Raw genomic sequence first — 22,384 nt, forward strand, 5'->3', positions numbered from 1 at the left:
CACCTCAGACTACCACTTCATTGACTGAGCTAATCCAAGAAAAATTTACCTGTAAGCTTTTTACACCTGAGAGAAATGCACTACCACAGTTTCACCTCAAGTACTCACAAAGGATGTGGCTGAAGCTAATCTATTACATGTTATTTTAAAAGCTAAAGACACTGGTAAAACTATTTTGTGTGAATATGGCTGGAGAGAACTTTCTTACACACCCATGTAGGACATCAACGTTGTGTATCAAAATCATACACAACGTATGTTGGAGATCGTTTCTGAGAGGTCATGACCCAGTTTAGTGTTATCGCTTTTCATCAATTTTATTTTCCGAGTGGTTGGCAAATGTTTTAGAGTGCTCTATTTTTTTAAGGAAAATGGATCTGTTAGTACAGTAGTGATTTGGTTATGACATGGTATATATGTTTAAAGCCAAGTATCCATACACCATGACCCAGTTAGGCTAGTTCTGTAACAACATAATTTAGTTCATTATATTGTTTACATTTTCATTGTTTTGAGGTATGTAAGAAACAGAATACTACATTCATGTCCGTTTGATACCATTTATCTTGCAACTTGTTGTTTAAAAGCGTATCCAACTCGCTTTCGCTTGTTGGGTATGTTTTTAAACAACTCGTAAGATAAATGGTATCAAACAGAAACTCATGTATTATTCTCTATGTACTAAACTGGCCACAAGAAAATTATGATGTCGATATAAATTAACAAATAGTGTTACAGAATTGTACTAAATGTATTCGATCAAATACCCTTGGTTTTTCTTCCTTTCTGACTGAAAGGAATACAATTAAAAACATTTTTAATGTAATGAACTGAAGAAGTCTTGATTTTATGTTATACAGTTACATTTTTTTTTAATATGATAAAACATGGTGTGGTTTACTGAAAACCAACCTAATTTAGGTTATCTTGTAGACATTGTATTTCCTAATACATTGAATAGAAAGAAAAAGGGCTGGGGTGGAGGAGGAAAAAATAAATGATGTAAACAAAAAGGCAAGTGACTATGATGTTCCTTACATGATTGGGTTATGGTTCTGTATTATAGATACACAGGATATGACGGCCCACAGAGTGTAGTTAGAACTTGAGGGGTAGTAGTGGTCACTTTCAGTGTGACAGACATTTGAGAGCCTGTAGTATCTGAATCTGATATGGGGTATTTGGAGGCATCTTCCAAGAAAATGTTTACTTTAGGTGTTCAAATACAACATTTCTAGGCTTCCGAGAACATTAACAGGGGAAAATGGGGTGGGTGGTGGGATGAGGCATGTTCCAGGCACCCCTTCATTTTACCCAATCTGCGAGCACCAACTGTCAATGCATGTTGATTGTTTTTTAATCCATACACTTGCCTAGGCCATATTTGGTTGATTATAGCCCTTCATGAGGGAAGGAAAGCGGTGTTTAATAATACCACACACTATTATTAATCAACAGCTGTTAGGTGTACCAAATGTGGTACATATAACACTTTAAACCAGATCTGTTGTATCCACAAAAACGACTTTCTATTTTACAGCTACAGATATTCTATATACACTCTTTCTCATAGACAGGTGTTGGCTCAAATTTCCGTTTAAACTTTGTCAGCTATCAAGGAAAAACTAAAAGACAAAATCTATTCCAAGTACTTTACTGCTGAAATATATAATGCATATATTTCACCAACATTTCTGTACAATTGATCAAATGTGGTAGTCAAAGGTTATAAAACAATCAATATTTGACATGGTACAAAAGGAAATGCATTGTCCTAAGAGGTTCGTTTGTGTGTCATGTTTGTAAACACCATGACAAACCTATTGTTGCTATTAACAATTATCATTAATGTCTAACAACACCTTTTATAGAGTGATAATGCCCATTCAATTTGTGCATGCTTATGGACTACATATACATATATATTTTTTTACATGACAGACTCCTCTGCAAAATGGATCTCTATAAATAAAAATGGGATTTAAGAATAAAATGTGTTGTTTGTCATCGTCTTTTAAAGGGACATACCTTAGTTTTTAAACACTAAGGCATATTTTTTACTATTAGAGCTGTTTATGATCACTGAAATCAAACATTACTTATATTTTATTGTTTAGATTATCCATTTCCGTATATTCTAAGTGTGTCTGGTTATCCTGATGTTTCAAAATGCATTTTTTTCATATTTTTAAAAATGCATGTGCGTCTGAGAAGTAACCGTTGTAGAGTCGCGTTTAGTTTATTTTTAAGGGTATTATAACATAACAGACTCTTAGTTTCACTCTGTTGTATCCAAATTTGTTACAGGTTTGTAAATTAACCAAACTTAGTGTCCATTTTTATGGGTTGAAACTAATCTAGGTGAAAATTATGCCTTAATGTTTAAAAACTGGGGTCTGTCCCTTTAAATTTTAAAATGGGAATTTTGTCTTGTTCCCAAGTGAGAATTAGAATTTATTGTGACTAAATGACATGATTCCAAAACACAATGTAAAAAAGTCTTTCAACCTGTAAAAATATAGAAAAAGAATTGCACTGTGTAATCATTCTGCATTTTATCCAACATCAGATTTTCTTTACCAATGAACACAGAAAATCTGCATTCAGCATCACTGACTTTCAGTGAAAAAGATTCATTGTCATGTAATCGGTGCAATGGGGCAATGAGAAGACACCAAACAGTGGATAATATCTACTAGCTCTGGTTTTCAAAAATTTACTTCGGAAAGCTTTAATGACTGAATTAAAGTATGATAGCTGTTACATGGAATATACATGTCATTAGAAATCCTCTGATCAAAAAGTTTAGCAATTTGGAAAAATAGAAATCAAACCACTGGATTTAATTGATGTATTATTTTGTCACTAAGTAATAGGAGATTGTAAATAGAAAATAAAATGCATGAATGTCGCATCATTGAATGTAGCTTACTTTTAATTTACAATGCAGTAGTACCATATTAATTAAAAAAATTGATAAACATTTTTGTCTAAGTATTGTTTGAAATAACTGTCCATATAAGAGTGTCTTCAAAATGCAGCTAGTGAATTCGGAAATTATTATGCCATTTAAAGCAAGGCTCAAGACTAACGAGGAGCAAGAGGAAATAGCAACACAATTTACTTTATAATAATTAATTTCAGAAGCGGCTTTTGCTTTCCCAACTACCCAAATTAAGAAATTAGTTCCAACTGTGTTTACATCAGGATGACAGATATTAAATTAGATATTGCAAAAGAAAAATGATTCGCTCCAGTTTACCATAAGAAATATGAAAGTAAAGTTTTACATCAGTATAACTTACTACTTGTGTTTTAGAACTGCTTCTTAGTTTTTAACATTTAGTCCCAGACTAAAAAGAGGCGGGATGTAGCCTGATGCGCGATTGATCCAAGATAGATTCCTGTCGGTGGGCCTATTGGGCTATTTCTCATTCCAGCCAGTGCTCCACAACTGGTATAACAAAGGCCATGGTATATGCTATCCTGTCTGTGGGATAGTGCATATAAAAGATCCCTTTGCTGCTAATCGAAAAGAGTAGCCTATGAAGTGCCGACAGTGGGTTTCCTCTCTCAATATCTGTGTGGCGCTTAACCATGTGTCGGAAGCCATATAACTAAATAAAATGTGTCGAGTGTGTTGATAAATAAAACATTTCCTTCCTTCTTTCCCAGACTAAAAGTCAAAAACAGAGATTGCTTTTCACTCCACAAAATGAATTTCAAGCTTTGTCAATTCAACATTAACCAAATGATTTGAAACACTAATTGCAGATTTGTTAATTATTTCAACCAGCCTGGAAATAAAAAATGTAGTTACCATTTCTAGTTGTAGTACAGTTATTTGAGCACATTTGGACAAAAACTTGAAACAATTACATTTCAAAGTAATCAGAATAGAACAGAGCTAGGAAAAAAATAATTCCCACATCACAGGAATGAAATGTGACAAATGAGAGAGTGGAGTTGGGCGACAGTAAGAATAGAGGAAGAAAAAAAGAAAAATGCTTCTGAACGTTTTATTTGTATTCACACAATTCCAACTTGGGATTGTTAAAAATATTTCTTTCCAATAAAGTGCACCAATAAACCACTGCAATGAACACAAGACGGAGAACAAAACAATTCATCACTGCTGTATTTCCGTTTGAATTGTCTCCCCTTGCAACTGTGAATCACTTTCCATCGAAAGAAGAGCTTGAACAGTCTCCAATGGAATTCCTTCTGCACCTTGCAGCTGAAATGCCATTCCGTCTGGGTTCTGTATGATGTACATACCGTCTTCAGTCTGAAACAAGCTAGCCTGAGAAAAGTCTGGAGCCATTTCACCTCCAAGTGCTTGTACTCCATCCAACTGGAGGATTTCACACGGCTCTGTCTCTGCTCCCTGCTGAACCATAGTCACAATCTGAGTATTTTCACCTGCTTCCTTATCCAGCAGCTGCAAATCACCATAGTTATTTAAAGCATTTACATCCATGACTGTCTGTTCCTTTTGAACCATGTCGTTATTGGAGTCACCGTTACCCATGGGTTCCCCCATATCCTGAACTGTTTGGTTTGCCAATTTCTCTAGCTCTGTACTTCCCGGAACTGAAGTGGCTGGTTCTTCAGAAGTCTCCATCATCATTTCTGAAGCCCCATTCAACTCCATGTTCTGTGGAGACACACCATTGATACAAGGTTTATTGATGTCTGTACTAATGGTTGTGGAATTATCGCCAAGACTCAATGATGAACTTGCCAAATTCTTATCTTCAGCACTGTTTCTACTTTGCATATTCACACTGTTGCCGTTTACTATTATGGAATTCTGGAACATGCTCGTGTCTATGTTCGTATTATTCAGAAACTTAGCACTATTTGGACCAATGATAACTAACGGCCTACTTGTAGAGTTCTTGTTAGCACTTAAAGTCTGACTGTTAGTTGAGGAAATCAGCACTGTTTTGCCGATCAATGATTCCTGAGATTTGGGGATTTCTTGAGATTTCGTAATGGAGGACTGTGCTGACACAACTCTGAAAACTGCTTTAGCAGGCTGTGTAGATGTCTGTACAAGGGAATTTGTACCAACTGATGTGGTTACTGACTTAATTATGGACTGAGATGATGAAGGAACTGCCTTGCTTGTGGAAGATGGATAAACACTTTGTTGTTTTGTGATGACGGTAACTGTTGGAGTAGCACTAGAGATGAGACTAGACTTGTAGGATCCATATTTGTTGGACGGGAGAGAAGTGTCAGTGTTGGCCACAGATCTTGTGTTTGACAGTAAAGAGGTCATTTTAGGCTGTTTGGCTGGGCTGATGAGTTCATCGCTGGTCACGACTGCCACCGTCTTCCGAACCTTGTGATGTGAAGGCTGTGTTCCAGTAACCAGGGACTTTTTATCTGTTAAATATGTGTACTGGAAGTCACTGCTCTCTTCCATTGGCATGTCTCTGACTTCATACAGACCTTCCACGAGATCCAAGGCCTTGTTTATGGGAGAATTGTCAATCTGAAAATCAAATAAACACCATGAATGTGCCATTTCTGTTTTTTTACATGCTGCTATGACATGCAAAACTCTTAGACCATGGTGTGTGTGTGTGTGTGTGCGTGCGCGTGGTCTTCATCCATGTATTCATCATGATAAATTGTAAATATACCAGTGTAACAAATAGTCCAGTCCAGTAATTCTGTAGGGTAGGCTAACTCCATACACCCAAATAAAACATGTTATACATTCTACATCATCTTTAAATAATTTCCGGGGCATTTCCAGCTAATTATGTCCATATTGACGATTAGTTGGAGGTATTGCACACTGACTGGCTGAGAGTTCTTCCCGCAACACAGTTGAACAACCCACCCTTGACAAGACAGACACCAACTGTTGATATTCATTCCACCAGTTATTATGTGTAATACACGTATCCTGAATAAATCGTGAATGTAGTGTATTGTGATATTAAACTTTAATAATATTTATGAAGTTAATAAATATTATACATGTTCAATTGTTGTTATAAAAACAAACACATTTTACACATAAAAAGTGTACAGAATTAGCCTTCATCACTTTTACAGCTGCAACAAATTCCGTACACACACACACATTCAGAAACCAAAATTATGCTCACATAGGTGAATAGCCTACCTGTCAATTTGTGGGGCATTTTCTGAATTTTTTTGTTTTGTTTTGTTAAATTGTTTCTCTCCGTGTAGTAAATATACTACATTTAAAAACAATTGTAGTCTTGTTGATTAAACTATACCAAGGCAGGGCTCGAAACTGCCTGTGACCAGGTCGCCAAATGTGACCAATGTCCTGTTTGGGCGACTTAAATATTTAAAAAATAATGGCGTTAGTCACCCAAATAATCTTCTTTAGAGCTATAACATACGAGTCACTATTAATATTTGTATTCCACATTAAAATCTTGCTCGTGGTTCGCTTACCATAATTTGCCAACATGCATTATTATTTTTTGGGCGACCATATTTTGGGGTGAGTTTCGAACCCTGCTAAGGTGCGGAACCAGTGGTTAGAAGGGGGTCTGGACTGTTGTTGGTTTTTTTTGGTTTGTTTATTTTAAAGGGCCAAACAACGCAGTCCCAGGTCACTCCCAGGCTGCAACAGTTCCCTTCGAGCACCACAACTATAGAAAGCATACATAAATTTAGGAACCCTCTGCCAATTAAACAACCTCAAATTACAGCCTGTCCTAGTGTATAAAAAAAACAACAACTAAAAAACAAAAAAACCAGACAATGTTTATTTTGGTATTCCTTTACCAAGACAAACCTTGACCCACCTATACCCTGCAATTGCGTAACCAGCAGAAAGCTCCCAACCTCACACATACCTTCCATACCCACAATACCCGAAAGGAACAACTACAACCCCAAAAAGACTGAAAACCAAGTCATTAGGCCCTTTATTAAAGTGTTAATGTACAACGTTTTGCCATGTATATAACCAATCCTCAGTTGCAGTCCCCCCCCCCCCGCAAAAAACTCCTGGATCCAAGCCTGAAACCATACATTTGTCATTATAAAATGCAATCCAAATATATATCGGCCTGGTGAAATTTTATTCATAGCTACCCAATAGTGCACGGGGCACATTATGTCAATACTTTTCTTAACATGCACGGCGAGTTGCTTCCCTCTATGTAGCATATTTAAAATGGCGGGGTATGTTTGACGGTTGTTAGAAGTTTTATTTTGTTAATAATGACACAAGTACTTCAATAGGGATTAAGTGAGTACGGTAGGTTATACATTTTTGGTTTGTGTGTCCATTTGTTGCACTATTTCGGTTGAGAAATGTTTGAAACATGGTGCCACAAGTTTTGAATACCAGCTACATATAGGGTATGTAACAAGTTTCGGTTGTAGAAGAACCACACATTCTACATCCCTTCAGACTAAGTTACCCAACTGTATGAACTTACCTAATATGGTGTACAAAATTAACCGCCTGGTGTACGACATTACCCACTTCCAATATCAAATGGTAAACCGTTCGTAAACAATTTTGAAACAGAGCATACTCAAAATGTTCAACATATTCACAAAAGGGAGACAACTCAATATTAATATTGTTCAAGCATATTAATTGTCCGCAGGGTGCTGTACACAAACTTCCATCCAAATCTGTACAGAATTACCCAACTCAACTCTATACTATGTATCAAATTCATTTCATGAGGAACATTTCCTCAAAAATAACTGGTAACAAGTTTATTATATTACCCCAAGCTTTTTTTTGGCTAAGTCATGATGTAACAATTAGTATCAACATCTTAACTGGTTAATAAGCACTAAATATCCCAACAACATGCTACGTTAGTTATATCAATAGCCTTGGACGTTTTTATTTTTATTCCTTGATTCATAAAAGATCTGTTGCAGTAATAAACAATTTCTATTTCTTTCTTTACATCCTGTTTTACAAATGACAATAGAAATTTTGTTTTCAAAATCTTGATTAGCAATATTTATAGTCAACTGACAATTGATTAGCAACTACTGTTTAATGTTTTAAAATTGTGTAGCTATCTCTGAAACCTGGATAGCGAATTGCGATGCAATACCGAACAAAATGTTCCCTGAATCACCTAAAATGTTGACAGGATCCACTACAAAAATAGTGGGTAGGGATGCAAAACCCTGTCCCACCCCTCCCACCCAAAAGCCCCCACAACAAAACCAAAAAAAAACAACCCCAGAATAATTTTCAATAATAGTCATCGTCCAATTACCTTTAGCACAGATTTTTGGTTGCCAGATTCCAAACTTGAGTTTTTACACGGCTGGAGGTATTTTTTGCACACTTTGTGAACGGTTTTGTAAAGATTTTCGAATTCCTGGTGAATGATGTCAGCATGTGGTCTGGATGGGCTGCCTTTCTCTACCTTCATCAACAGGAACTCCCACAGGGTGAGAGCACCAACCAGTCGTGGCAACACGATTTCCATGAGATCTTCATCCTCACTCGCTTTGACAACCTACAACCATGGATTTTAATAATAATTTATTACATCTACTACGTGTGTGTGTGTGTGTGTGTGTGTGTGTGTGTATATATATATATATGTGTGTGGCTGCACGACAAAAGGTGCCGGATGTCGTGCATTGTAAGATCGCGTAACAGCCAATTACAATAAAATACATGAATACAAATTATTTTTTTCGTTTTTAGCACAAACAGTTTTTAAAACAACTTAACTTTCATACTAATACATAGTTTTTCCTAAAATAAAACAATAAAACATGTTATTTGGTGATTGTGTACAACCTGTCAAATTCTAATTGTCTTTAATTACGCAAGAATTAATCACTTATTTGGCTGAGTTTATTATAAAATCTTGGACTTTTCAATGTCAAGTATTGCATACCACTGGAAAGGTCGTGAACTCTACTTTCTAAATATAGCAAGTGCGCAGATATATTTGTCACGTAGGAGTAATGCGCATTGAGACAATTTCCGTGGCAAAATTCAACAATTACTTTTTCCCAAACTACAAAATAAGAAAAACGTGCGATCGCCTGTTCAATTTATGAAGTAAAAATGCATTTGAAGTAGTACTAAGACTGTGTTTGTTGTAATGCGAGACGTGAAACATATTTAAATCGAGCTAAATCGAGACGAACATGTAAAAAAAACAAGTGCCTGCTCGATTCACGGTATCAATTGAGAAAATTGCGGCGCCCGTGAGACCAGCATGTGTAATGACAAAGGAAGCTGAGGTGGCTCGCCAGTTGAATTTGCTGTTAAACATCAATGCCAGTATGAGAAACATACTAAGATTTGGTTCATCTGACGATGTGTTACAAGACATTATTATGGACTACTTTGTAAGTAGGGATCAGAGTGAGTCAGAATCGGATTTCGAATCAAACGAATCAAACGAATCTATTTACTGAAATCGAGGTGGTCATCGGGCTCATTACTCTGGCCGTGTTACAACCTGGTATGTGAGAACTTACTGTATGTTCAAAGCTGGAGAACTATTGACTTATGTTTGACTAAATATTCCTGTCTAGTCATAGCATTCATATTTGGTGTGAGCACTGATAGTTTCTCATTTTATTGATGGTGGATACTATTTTTTTTTTTTTTTTTTTTTTTTAAAGGGTGGGTGGGGTGGATGTATAATGGAGGTTCAATATAAATTCTTGTCAATGGCATATACTGTTAAAACAAATATTACATGGTTACAGAGTACAGAATAACTTGTTTGGCATATATATTATTATTATTAATGAAGATTTCAAGCAATAATGAATCAGGTTTTTTGTGTAAAACTTCGGACTTCATTTTGTCAAAGATCGTCCTTTGGAAAAAATCATAATTGTCTGTACAAAAAGTTCAATATTTCGGAAAGTTTTCATCCGATTTTCATAATTAAAACAGAATTTTGCTCTGCAGAATGTGCTTTATCTTATTCCTTCAAAAACACCCTCTTTTTTTTTTGGACCATGTGGCACCTTTTGTCATGCACACACACACACACACACATATATATATATATATACACACACACACACACACACACACACACACACACAGAAGTATATGAAATATACATGAACATGAATTCCATTATACTCAGTTTCCCTAATATACATCAATGCACTTTGAAAATATTAGCAGTGGATTTCAAGTAATACCTGTTGGCACATCCACCACTGAAAGCAAGTTGAAACAAACTGAAAGCCGTTGGTGTGCATACACCAAACTAAGGTATAAATGATTTAAAAATGAGCATCCTGTTGTTTGTATATGTTATCATGTCTGAGGCTGTCTTGTCACTTTCATATATGACATCTTGTTATAACTGGAATTGAACCAAATTGCATGACTGTTGTACACAAAAAAACATCAACAATTGAATACAACTGAAAATGAATTCCAACTTCAACTTCTTCGTTAACTTTTCTGACCAGCATCCAGATGGTACCAACTTCAATTTTTTTAGCTGCCAAGTAATAAAATTAGGGACCATGTGTTGTGTGTGTGCGTGTGCGCGTGCTTGTATATATGTGTGTGTTTGTACTATGTGCATAGCATGTGAAAGTATCTATATTTGCCTCACAAAGTAAATTCTAAGTCTACCATAATATTTTATGAAAGCCATCATGAGGCTTTGATTGTAATAATCCTGATAAAACAACTTTGCCACTCTTCAGTATGGCATTTTTAGTAGTCCTCCTACATACAAAACCCATAACTGTATTTCACCGATGCATGCTGTTATAAACACTTGAAAAACTTCTAAAAAAACTACAAAAGTCTGTGATAAGCAGAAACATGTTTCATGATAATTTTTAAAAAATCAATGGCAAATAAAACATTATGGAAGCAATCACTATTTTGCCTCACATCCTTTCAACTCTGCCTTGTGCAGAAATACTATTTTGATAACAGAATACAGTTTTATCGTCTAGATTAATTAATTTTATAACATATACAAATTAATATTATTTCAATTAATTTCCTGTCTGCTTCTTAATTACTACGAATTAATATTACATTTTATTTAAGACAAATCAGATTCAATAAAAGTACTAAGAAAAAAAAAGAAGAAACAAAGTGTCTCTTGGTGGTAGCATCGTTTCGGTAACTGTTTGTAACTGTTATAACATTCGTGAACCTGTGGATACATGTATACTCGAGATTCACTGGTTAACTGCTTTTCTACTTTAGGCCTACAATATGTTTGAAAGCTGCATTAAAAAGTTGACTGAGATTAAAGTCTATACCGGTATTAACCACATAATAAAAAAAATCATTTCTTGTTCAAGTTGTTGACATGATTGTAATTTTTGATAACAACTATTTCTTTCCTTTTAAATGAAGTGTTTAATAAGGTGCACACAAAAAAAAGAGGAAAAAAGTTGAACTATTTAGATATCTTTTACTCTGATTGTACTATTTACTTTTGAAAATTTTACTTCAGTCATCTCGCGAATATATGGTTGCAATATGTTTTCGTGGTGACCATATTAACGATGGTATAATCATTTTTAACTCCACGAAATCGAAGTGCATTTCTTCCATGTGAAGGCGTAATTTAGTGGTATACGACTATTTTGTCCGAATCCTCCACTAGTGACACCTGCTGATCTGTTTATAAAAAGTTTTGTTTGGTCACCAGGAGGCAACCGCATAATATATAAACAAATACTATATAAAATACGACCACCTTTTTCAAATTAACAATAAGATAACATCATATCATCCTGATATCATTGAGACAAACAGATTAATTATACATTCTCACATGTATATATACATATATTAATTAGAAAATATTTAGTATATATACATTTATGTATTTAGTAAGATGACAAACCTCTCTCAATCTTCTCTTTTGTCTCTGAGCTGGTGTTTCATGTAAATATATGTTCCTTCTCCGTGGACGTCCCCGTCTACCAAAGAAGATTTTTCGTGGTGTGACTGCTGGTGAGACCTCCTCTGGTTCTAATATTGCTTCCTCTGTTGGAGGGATAGGCTCCTGGGTGCTGGAATTACTTGGAGTGCTTGTCAGTCTCGTCAAACTGGGGTTTGGGAAAGAATCCCGAGTATTGCTATCCTCTGAGAAACTGCCAATGCTGCCATCTGCATTCTCTGTTTCAGAAAAAGAACAAATCTGAGCATATTGAAGATTATTACCAGACGTAACTATAGAAATTTCTATCAATCACAAACACTGATTGCAGTAGGGCAATTCCACGGTAACTGACACAACATTCAAAGTCATGTCAAAAGAAAACTACAATCACAAATGAAGTATGGGTAACTGACGCAAAAAAAAAAACGTAACTTGTATTTGACATCACTTCTACACTGACTTTCGAACCATGAAATTGTGTTCAGAGAACGTGGCACAACCTTAACTAGAACAGGTAACCTCCTTTTTTCTTGGGCTTAGTTGGACTTTAAAATTTTTTGGCCGCTCTCAAAATGTTTTTTTTTTTTTTTTTTTATATATAGTCCTTTACTTTGGCGCCCGTTCAATTGCTCAAATCACCTTAAAACCTTTTAGGCCGAGCATTCAAAAATACTTTTGGTTTTAATTTCTTAGTCCGGACATGGTTAGGATGCAGGTTATTCTCCAAATTCCGCCCACTTCAAACCCCCCCCATCCCGGAGTCACTGGCGAAAGTCAGAGACTAAACCCGTGATAGGCGTGCGTGAAGCTCTCGTGGCACATATGCACATTAAAACTTTACCCGAACCCGAACACGTATTTGACATGTCTTTGAACTTGCCAAAATTCTCTGAATCTGAAGCATCAAGTGTTCAGGCAATCTAATTAAAATTAGCTCCACTATTACATGTGGATCTAACAGCAGCCCATTGGAGCTCATGTCCAGTTGACCTTTCATTCGACCAATCAAAACATTACATGCAAAATTATGCCAGTGATTTGAAAAGAATTTGAAAACATTCAGGATTATGCCGAGGGTATACGAAATGATTCGGGTGAATCACAAAGTATGCCAGAAACTAATTGCAATATAAAATTTTATATAAAATTAGTTTCAAGACGGAAAAAAACCCGTGATGGTATAGCCATAAAATCTGTTTATACTAGTATACAATCCAGAGTTTATTACTGCACTTTTCCCCCTGTTTTTTCAATGTTGAAATTGACCAACAAGTTCACCTATTGCATAAATAGTCTCGACCGATATTTTTAGAATTTGTATGCTCCCGAATAACGCTATAAAAGGCGAAGTGTAATTGGTCGATATTTAAATTGTTATTTATAGATGAAATGTCACCTGGACATGGGAGTCCACACAATGCTGTTAGATCTACTGGGTCTTCTACTGGGTAGACCCAGTAGAGCTAATTTTAATCAGATTGGTGTTCAGGTATATATAGAAATGAGTAGTGCATAGGTAATCTATGATCACTAGAACAATAGAACTAAATCTTCTACAAGGAATTTTTTTTATCAACTTTTTTAATAATGAATAACTGACGTAACAGTAAAAGTAACTAACGCAACATTTGTGAATCATAAAAACTAATAAGAACATATTTTAAAAATAAAACATTTGTCTTTGGCAACTGGTTCATCTAAATCGTAAGAAATACATAAATCTTAAAAGGGAATTAAAAAACAAAAACAATAGGGGCATGCTCAGGGTGGTGGGTTGGAGGTCAACCCCCCATTTCCCAACCCTATCCCTGCTCAAAGCAAATTATTATTATTATTTTAATATGCATATATATGCATTTGTCATGATGAATTTTACTTGTAGAATGCAAGAAATTCCATTAAAGGACATCAGGTTCTCACAATTTTCCAATCCCCCCCCCCCCCCCCCCCCCCCCCCCAGTAACTTGGGCAGTTGCACCCTCGATGCCAGCCAGTCTAAACTCCCACTCCCTTCAAAATTTTCTGCACACATGCCTCAACAATGAGACAATTAACAGCTTACGTTTACATGTACATCTGGATTGGAAGTGTAATGATTTTTGTTTTTGCAATTTCCAAGTATATATACTTTATTCACTTTCTTATGACATTACCAAATGACTGAACCGAACCAAACGTTTCGTAAGAAATCGATGGGAATGAGGCAGATATTGTAAATAACCCATATTCTTTCTTGAAAATCTGGGTGGGTGGGGGTATGTGTGTTATTCTCAGCATGTCTCATTTATTTTTCTTGTTTGATTTCACTTTATTTTGCTTCATTTTTCATTATTCTCTGTTCTTTTTCCTCTCCCACCTCTTTCTGTCTTCGTTCAAATCTGCTTGATTCTTGTTCAATTTCTAGGTTGCTCTCTTGGGAGGTATTCTACTAAAAACATCAGCAGCTTGGGATATTTTCAGGAGTAGAGTAGTAACCAATTTATCAAATGAAAGGACATTTGCTATTTAGAACTATTAAAGTGGCAACCTCATAGTTGCATAATACATTTCCAAAAATTATTATTATTATTTTATTTATCTTTTGAAATGTAAAGATTATTCTTGAATTAAATTACATGCCCATAAGATATTACAACCAAATAACTTCATTTACAGGTAAAAAAGAATATCATAACAAAATTCATTTCAGTTGACCAACACTTAATTGCGTGAAATCACATTTTTAATTTGAGTTTCACAATGACAAAGGATTGGCTGTTTTGTTGAATAATTGATGCAAACTGTCTATGTACTTTACAATTTTAGCCAATGTGGCAATACGGTATAATGTTGATTTATTTCCCCCCCCCCCCCCCCCCCCCCCCGAGTTAATTATGAAAGATTATGTATGAAATCATCTAATGTTTAGTTATTTATCATAAATAAATGTAAAAATAGCAAAATAAGTGACTTGCCACTGCATGTATGAAATTGCAATTCTAAATTTGTGTTACCGGTAATTATTATTGAACATTATAGATACTGTTTACAATAAATGGTGCTGTACATATATTAATCTAAGCTAATGAAACAATGTCTACCTCTGACATCACAAGCAATACAATAATATCTAATGAAACAAATTCTATGTGCATGACGTCAAAAGCTATACAATATATATCTTGAGGTATAAGGTATAATATAAATTGATGCTTGTGTAACTGCTATCATCTACATACATTATCTATTTAAAAACAGTGTTAACGGAGTCATTATTATTTTATTTTAGTGAAATAGACATCTTTAGATTAACTTGTAAGGAGTGACAGTATTTGCAATTCTTGAAAAAATTTTTTTCTATAGTTTTACACAGATGTGATAATAGAGAAATCATAAACTTACAAGTGCAAAGGTCAAGAAAATTCTGAAACATATTGTTAAATTTTTTATAGCACTCATTCTAGTTTGGGAATTAACACATTTCACAATTTTACATTATGCTTCCAAGAAATATAACAATGGAAAATAATATATGTGTTAATGTGTTACGACAGTTACTGATATGGGAGTTATGTCAGTTACCAATAAATTTTAATTCCTTGTGTGCCCACTTAGATTATTATGTGGCCATGTTGTATAACCATGGCACAACTAAGAGAATATAAAAAAAATATAACATATGGTAGCACTGTAGGGGGGCAATATTAAAATTAAGCTTCAAAAGGTAACTGACGCAACAAAGTCAAGCTATAAGTTCAAGTTTTTATTCATAAAAATCTATTCTAAATTTATTAATTTGTGTTGTTTGGGAATTACCATTAAGATCTTAGAAACAAAATGCAATACTTATCTTTATCATATTCATCCTATTTTAATGACATTTTTGAAAAAAAGATTTCAGTGCAATTTGGGTTCTATTCTTAGGAGGAAATAGCACAGATTAAAGATTTCCGCCAGGTCACATGACACAGTTTTGAATTAAAACCTGAGAATTTTATGGTTTATTGATTATTAACAAATAATTCTATGTCAAAAATAAAGGCGCAACAGGGGAAAAAAATTTCACTCCAGAGGTATAATTTTTCGTGGAATTGCCCAGTACAGATTAGTCAATGAAATTGGCAACTGGCAAACTGAATTTAGTAGGTTGCCACTTGATATTCTTGCTGTGAGTAATCATTTAAATAAACGTGCTCTGTCACGGATAGTTGACCTAATTATTGACCCAACAAAGTATTATATGACAATATATACATTTGATTTGTACCTAAAAGTACTTTATTGAACCATCTACATAACCACCATATCACACTTATTGATATTTTATAAAAATAATTGAATTATGGGTATGGTCCATAATTCTGAGAAAAATAACGGCTATTTGGAGAGCAGAGGTGTGATGTATTATTTTGAGTCACATGACGGGCATTTCCCAAATAACCGCAGTGCCAAAACGATTCACCAAGCTCGTGTAACGAGAATGCTTGACCGTCCTCTGCGACGTAGGGTAAATAGAAAAAAAACAAGACAATGAAAATAAGTTATTAAAAATTAATAAAAACATGTACTGAATGATAATAAGCTTATACATTAATTTATTTTAGCAACAGAAGCATGTTAAACGTCGACAATCCCGACTAGTTAGGCCTTTAATTTATCGTTAGTCATACGCGAAAGTCTAAACATCTGGATCACCGCCATTTTTCACCTTGTCAAATTCATTATAATACAAAATATGCCATAACAGCTGACTTGGGATAGGAATTGTTACATTTTTAAAGAATAATCTGAACTAGACGGTGTTTATATACGATGTGACTATATATACGAAGGCCGTGTCTATAGCCTCCACTAACGACGGCTGGCTATATTCACAGCAATAATGTATATAGCCGGTAAATAAGTACATGTATTTGATTGATCTACCCCTGCGCATGCTGTAACCTCACCGTGGTGCAGGGGTGTAACATTTTCTTTGAGAATGGTCAATACAGCACAAATTGAAATTTGAGTAAAAGTCAGTATTTATCTGTGATATTTGTATTTTTGTACAGTTCTTTACACTATTTTTATTTAAATCTTGACTTTTTATATTGATGTTGATCATCACCTTATTTGTTTGCATTACCATAGTTTGACACTCAATAGCCGATGTATTTTTCGTGCTGGGGTGTCGTTAAACATTCATTCATTCATTCATTCATCCATATTACCGAACCATCTGGAACAGGAGGAATACACACTAATACTGTACGAACAGTGCATTTTCTGAACAGGGGACGGGTTGGGGGAGTATATGAATTTAGCGGACCCTCTTGTGTACGTTTTCCTTAGATATATGAATAGCGTCATATTGTCCCTACAGTACTAACAAAAAATTTATTATAATAAATAAATAAATAAATAAATAAATAATAAATAATAATAATAATAATAATAATAACAATGATGATGATGATGAATAAATAAATAAAAATAACAATTACAAATTATCAGCGACTGAGGTAGATTAACTGAAAGAGAAACTAACTATGGACAGTACACAAACTAACAACAGGGCTTGAACTTAATAATTTTTCACTGATTGCAATTTTGAGGCTGCTTATGTAAAGTTTGTAAAAAAGTTAATTTTACCGTAAATAAATATGACTAAAAGGTTATTTTGCTGTATTTAGTCACATTTCAAATGCTCAAAATTGCAAGGGCCAATAAAACTCAAAATATTTATTTTTTTATAGGCTACTAGTAAAGCTTAGACCACTCCCCCGTCCCCCTCTAAATTTATGTAATGTTTCTGTAACAACTGCACCCACCCCACCGCGACATGATTTTACCAACATTATAATATATGTAATAATAATAATAATAATAATCATACACAATTATTATTACTATTACTACTACTAGTATTAACGTGCATGCACACACGCACAAATGGCAGGCTGAACTTGTCCTGCACGTAGAACTGGATTCAACTGGGTTAAGTAATAATTAGCCAACCTTTAGATGACAAAACATGCAACAGTACACCGTTTTTTTACGCTATAAAACCGAAATACCACTTTGCCAACCAGTCAAAATAATTTGCACACACGCCAATAATAATAATAATAATAAATGGTGAGTTCATGTTCCGACTGTTTATTATTTTATTTCAGCGTATTCGTGGTTATTTTCGTCATGAAATAATATATTTTTTATTATTTGCCATGTATATAGCCGGCCTTCATTTGCCAAGTCTCTATACATGGCGATCATTTATATAAAATCCACAAATACATTATACTTTTGTTGTATATATATATAGCCTCATCACTACGAGTCTGTTTTTCCGTATTTTTATGACTTTTTACAAGAAGACTTCCAAATTTTAAAAATGAAGTGTGTCGTGGAATTCCCTCGATCGTAGTTCAATTGAAGTTTTTGGATCATACAATAACTAGGTTTGGTATTCCAAATGAATGTAATTTCCATTTGTAATGCATATTTAGAGAAACAAGGCCCACTAAATCTGATTGAGCTCCTTTAAATAAGCTATCTGGGAGTACAGCTATTTAAGCAATACATGTCCCCTATAAGGCTCAACAAATTTTTATATCCTAAGTTCAAGGGCCATAATTCTGTAAAACAAATGAGTAAATCACCATGGCAACAATGAGTAAATCACCATGGCAACACGACAACTTCCTAAAGTTACATGTATGAGTTCTGAAAAATACTAATTGTGCACACCAAAGCCTTCAGGCCTTCCAATTTTTCATCTACTTATTCTAAACCAACCTTTCTCATGTTCATGCTCATCTAATGATCCATGTGATGGGCAGAGCCGGTAATGACGTGCCAAACCACCTTGCCCAATATAACTTTTATCGCATGTACTGCATTTGAACTTTTTGGGCCGAAGTGGTCCATAGCCTGAAAAACAAAATTCATATATATATATTTTTTTTTTAATCAACTTAACATGCTGTTTACATGCTCCTGTACATGTTTATTACATAATGTATAGAAATAATGATTCACCATTCATATTATGTGCCAAAAACATTTGACACTATCAATAGGCCTATAATTTGTTTACAAAGCATATCGGTCTAGATATGGGCTCATACAAAAGAGATGGAGGTATAAAAAAAACCCCACCTAATATGCTAATTAACAAAATAAAATTATCAACTGCTAACCCTCAAAATAAATCACAGAAATCTTTGGGGAGGGTGGTGGTGTAATTTGCTAATTTTCAATTCTGCAAAAAAAAAAGGTTCACTAATTTATTTTCACCCAACACATTCAAGAACAATAATACCTAGTTCATCGACAGGGGATGGACATATCCCAGTGACAAAGCATTCGCCTGATGCGCGGTCGGTCTAGGATCGATCCCTGTTGATAGACCTGCCAGTGCTCCACAACTGGTGAACAAAGACTGTGGTATATACTATCCTGTTTGTGGAAGGAATTCTGCATATAAATTTTCCGTTGCCTGGTGGCAGCAGGCTTCTTCTTTTATGATATATATGTGGTCCTTTAGATATGTCCCAATATATAACCGCCATTAAAATGTGCCAAGTGTGTGCGTCCTTAAATAAAACATTCCTTCCTTCCTGGTCCATTGACAGATTCCGATTTTCTCATTAATGTAAAAAATAAACAGAATATTACACTTGTTTTTGCAAGATCTAGAAAACATTTTGTTTTCAAAATCTGGTTGTGGATTAACTGAAAATGAATTAACAATTACTGTATCATGTTTTAAAATTGTGTAGCGATCTCTGAAACTTGTGTAGTGAATTGCGAAGCGATACTGAACAAAATATTCCTTGAAATCTATATCATTTTTATGAAACGAATAGGCTTATTTAAAGTATCTGACCAAACGAAAATGAGATCAGATTCCATGAGATGTTCGAGTTCTGTATAAATTATATCTAGCAAAACCAAGTGTTGTAATTTATTTATTACCCGTATTTTAATAACATAAAATCTGACAATTATTTCTAACATAACACCACGAGACAAGGGAATGCACAGAGATAAAACCAGGGAAGATGGCATCGCTTACAAAGGCATTGACCAGGTGTGTAATAAATTGTATATTAAACCATTCATTTACAGAATTACCTGCATCAAGACTGGACTCATCTTGATGATCATTCTTATTCCCTTCACGGTCTTCTGCTTCCGGGTCACTGCACTTGAAATCAGAATACCCACCATCATCATCGTCATAGTCTTCATCCCAGTCAAGAACGTGGATGTGTTTGTAATCTTTCATCATGTGTTTTGGTGGCTTGGAAACACGGCCAGACCGTGTACGTGGTCTCTGTTTCTTTCTGGCATCTTTTTCTTCCTTAGTAAGTTCTGGTGCATCAACCTTGTCATCGTCATCTTCTCGGTTTCTTTTTCTATACGGCCGCCTGTGGATTAACTGTACATTCCCATCATCATTCTGTGCCTGCCCGCTTCCTTTAACACCCGTAGACTTGTGAAGTTCTGAAGGATAAATAACACGATAAACAATTTTAGTGTTTGTTTGAGAATTAAACAAAACACTTGAACCTCCCCCATCCGCCGTTGTTTTCGTTAGCTGCTGCTGTTGCACAACTTGCATGATCTGCTGTAGTTGTTCTGCCGTCAGTTGCTGCACTGGGGTGTACTGATTTCCTTGCTGAATAATTCTAATAGGGTTACGACTAGATCCAAGTGGAGATACAACAGACACGGGGGTAGAAATAAACTGGATATTTGCCGACGATTCAGCGATCGCCGTGTTTTCAGTGTCTGCTTCCACAAGATCAGTAATATTCTGCACGGCTTGTTCTTGTTCAGGTGCCTGTTCCTCCGACACCATGTGCACCCCCGAGTCCACACCAATAACATTTTGCTGCAAATCAATAATACTCTGGCCATCCGTCTCGGGAATTTCTCCTACAACTGTGTATGTTGCTCCATCAAATGCTCCTTCTGCAACAACAGTGGCTCCTGCACTTGTCACCAAGTTACTGACAGATACCACATTGTGTACCATTTCCTGAGTAATACTAACAGCTTCATTGCCCACTACTTCATCACCATACTGATCGGATGCTGGCTCAAAATCCTGAGCCTCCACCAGAGCTGCTTGTAAGAAATCCTCATTAACTTGTTCATTTACGGCATCAGGTGCGTCTACATTCGAATCAGTAATGATCTGGATGGTATGGGTCCCCGGACAACTTGTCACTTCCAGCAGTCCCAACTCTTCGCTGTCCGCCATACTTTTTATTTTGGTAAGCCTAAGGAGCACAATACACACCAACTTAAGGAGATAGTACGTGGAATAACGTATACCAAGGTACTATTTGGGCTTTCATTGTGCAAATATAGTGTAACAATGAATTATAAAAGACTTAATTATTGCAATGTAACTAAATTAATCGCAGATTTTACGTATTATCCCATTTCCTCAACCTACAATTGCTGTGCAATTTAGTTCTATATTCGACCGTAAGGTGGCGTAACGAGCATTCAGTTATTAGTGGATCAGTCGTGAAATTTTGTATACGCTAGATCTGAGATACGGTCGATGATCCAAGATGATTTTTTTTTTCACACACAATATCATTTTGTTTCGTTTTAGTATTATTTATATATATATTATAGTGGATATATTTATTTCATTACTCTAACAACATAACCTAATAAAATTATGTTGACTTATTAGGGCCGTAACTAGGATTTTTTGTTTGGGGGGGGGGGGGGAGGCAACTGAGTAGTTAATAGTCTAAATCTCCTTAAACAGTTAAGGAGATATTTTTCTTTAAGTTTCTATAATGCTTTCCGGATATTTTTTCGGGGGGGGGGGGGCGGCAAATACCCTCTTGCCGCCCCCCCCCCCCAGCTACGGCCCTGCTTATTATATGGATTATACTGTTACATGTATTGATATATAATGCAGAAATCATCATTATAAAATGAAAATATCTTTAATATTAATGAACTTGCAACTTAATTAATGTCGATTTAAGGCAATAATTAAGTATGTTATTGACAAAAAAGTTATTCTTTAATTTATACATACCGTCTTGAAGAGTGAAATTTATTAATAAGAGTCTGGACAATAATCGCTACTGAATGTCAAACATTTGATAATTCTGACACATATGCCTAATATTCAGAGGAAAGCCGTTATATATTTTCTTTACCAGCATGGTCTTTTATATGAACTTCCCCACAGGCAGAACAGCACATATGTCATATATGTATGGTCTTTGATATACCAGTTATTGAGCATTAGTTGGGGCAGGGAGTGAAGCCATGCAATAGGTCCGCCGCGGGGTTTCGATCCTACGGCCCAAAAACCATAGGGGAGCGATGTACCGACTGAGCTTGATACTCCCTACCTACTTGATATGCGAAACAAATGTTATCCTTCCCCAGACCCACTCAAGGATGCCCGTCCCCACTAAAGATTGTGTCCATCCTGACTAGGGCAGACCCGTAGTACCGGGGTTGGGGGGGGGGTGGGGGGGGGG

General features: G+C 35.4%; 1 protein-coding gene across 1 annotated transcript; it reads right to left on the reverse strand.

Moving 5' to 3' along the window:
* Positions 1-1,638: 1,638 nt before the first annotated feature.
* Positions 1,639-21,332, reverse strand: LOC121370922. The gene is made up of 5 exons (XM_041496458.1): positions 19,992-21,332; positions 18,651-18,785; positions 11,853-12,127; positions 8,256-8,501; positions 1,639-5,503 (listed from the first exon to the last, which is right to left on the reverse strand). Exons 1-5 carry the CDS (start codon positions 21,124-21,126, stop codon positions 4,130-4,132), a joined length of 3,165 nt encoding a protein of 1,054 aa, XP_041352392.1. The 5' UTR covers positions 21,127-21,332; the 3' UTR covers positions 1,639-4,129.
* Positions 21,333-22,384: the final 1,052 nt, after the last annotated feature.

This window comes from Gigantopelta aegis, chromosome 4, assembly GCF_016097555.1.
Source record: "Gigantopelta aegis isolate Gae_Host chromosome 4, Gae_host_genome, whole genome shotgun sequence".
NCBI classification, from domain to species: domain Eukaryota; kingdom Metazoa; phylum Mollusca; class Gastropoda; order Neomphalida; family Peltospiridae; genus Gigantopelta; species Gigantopelta aegis.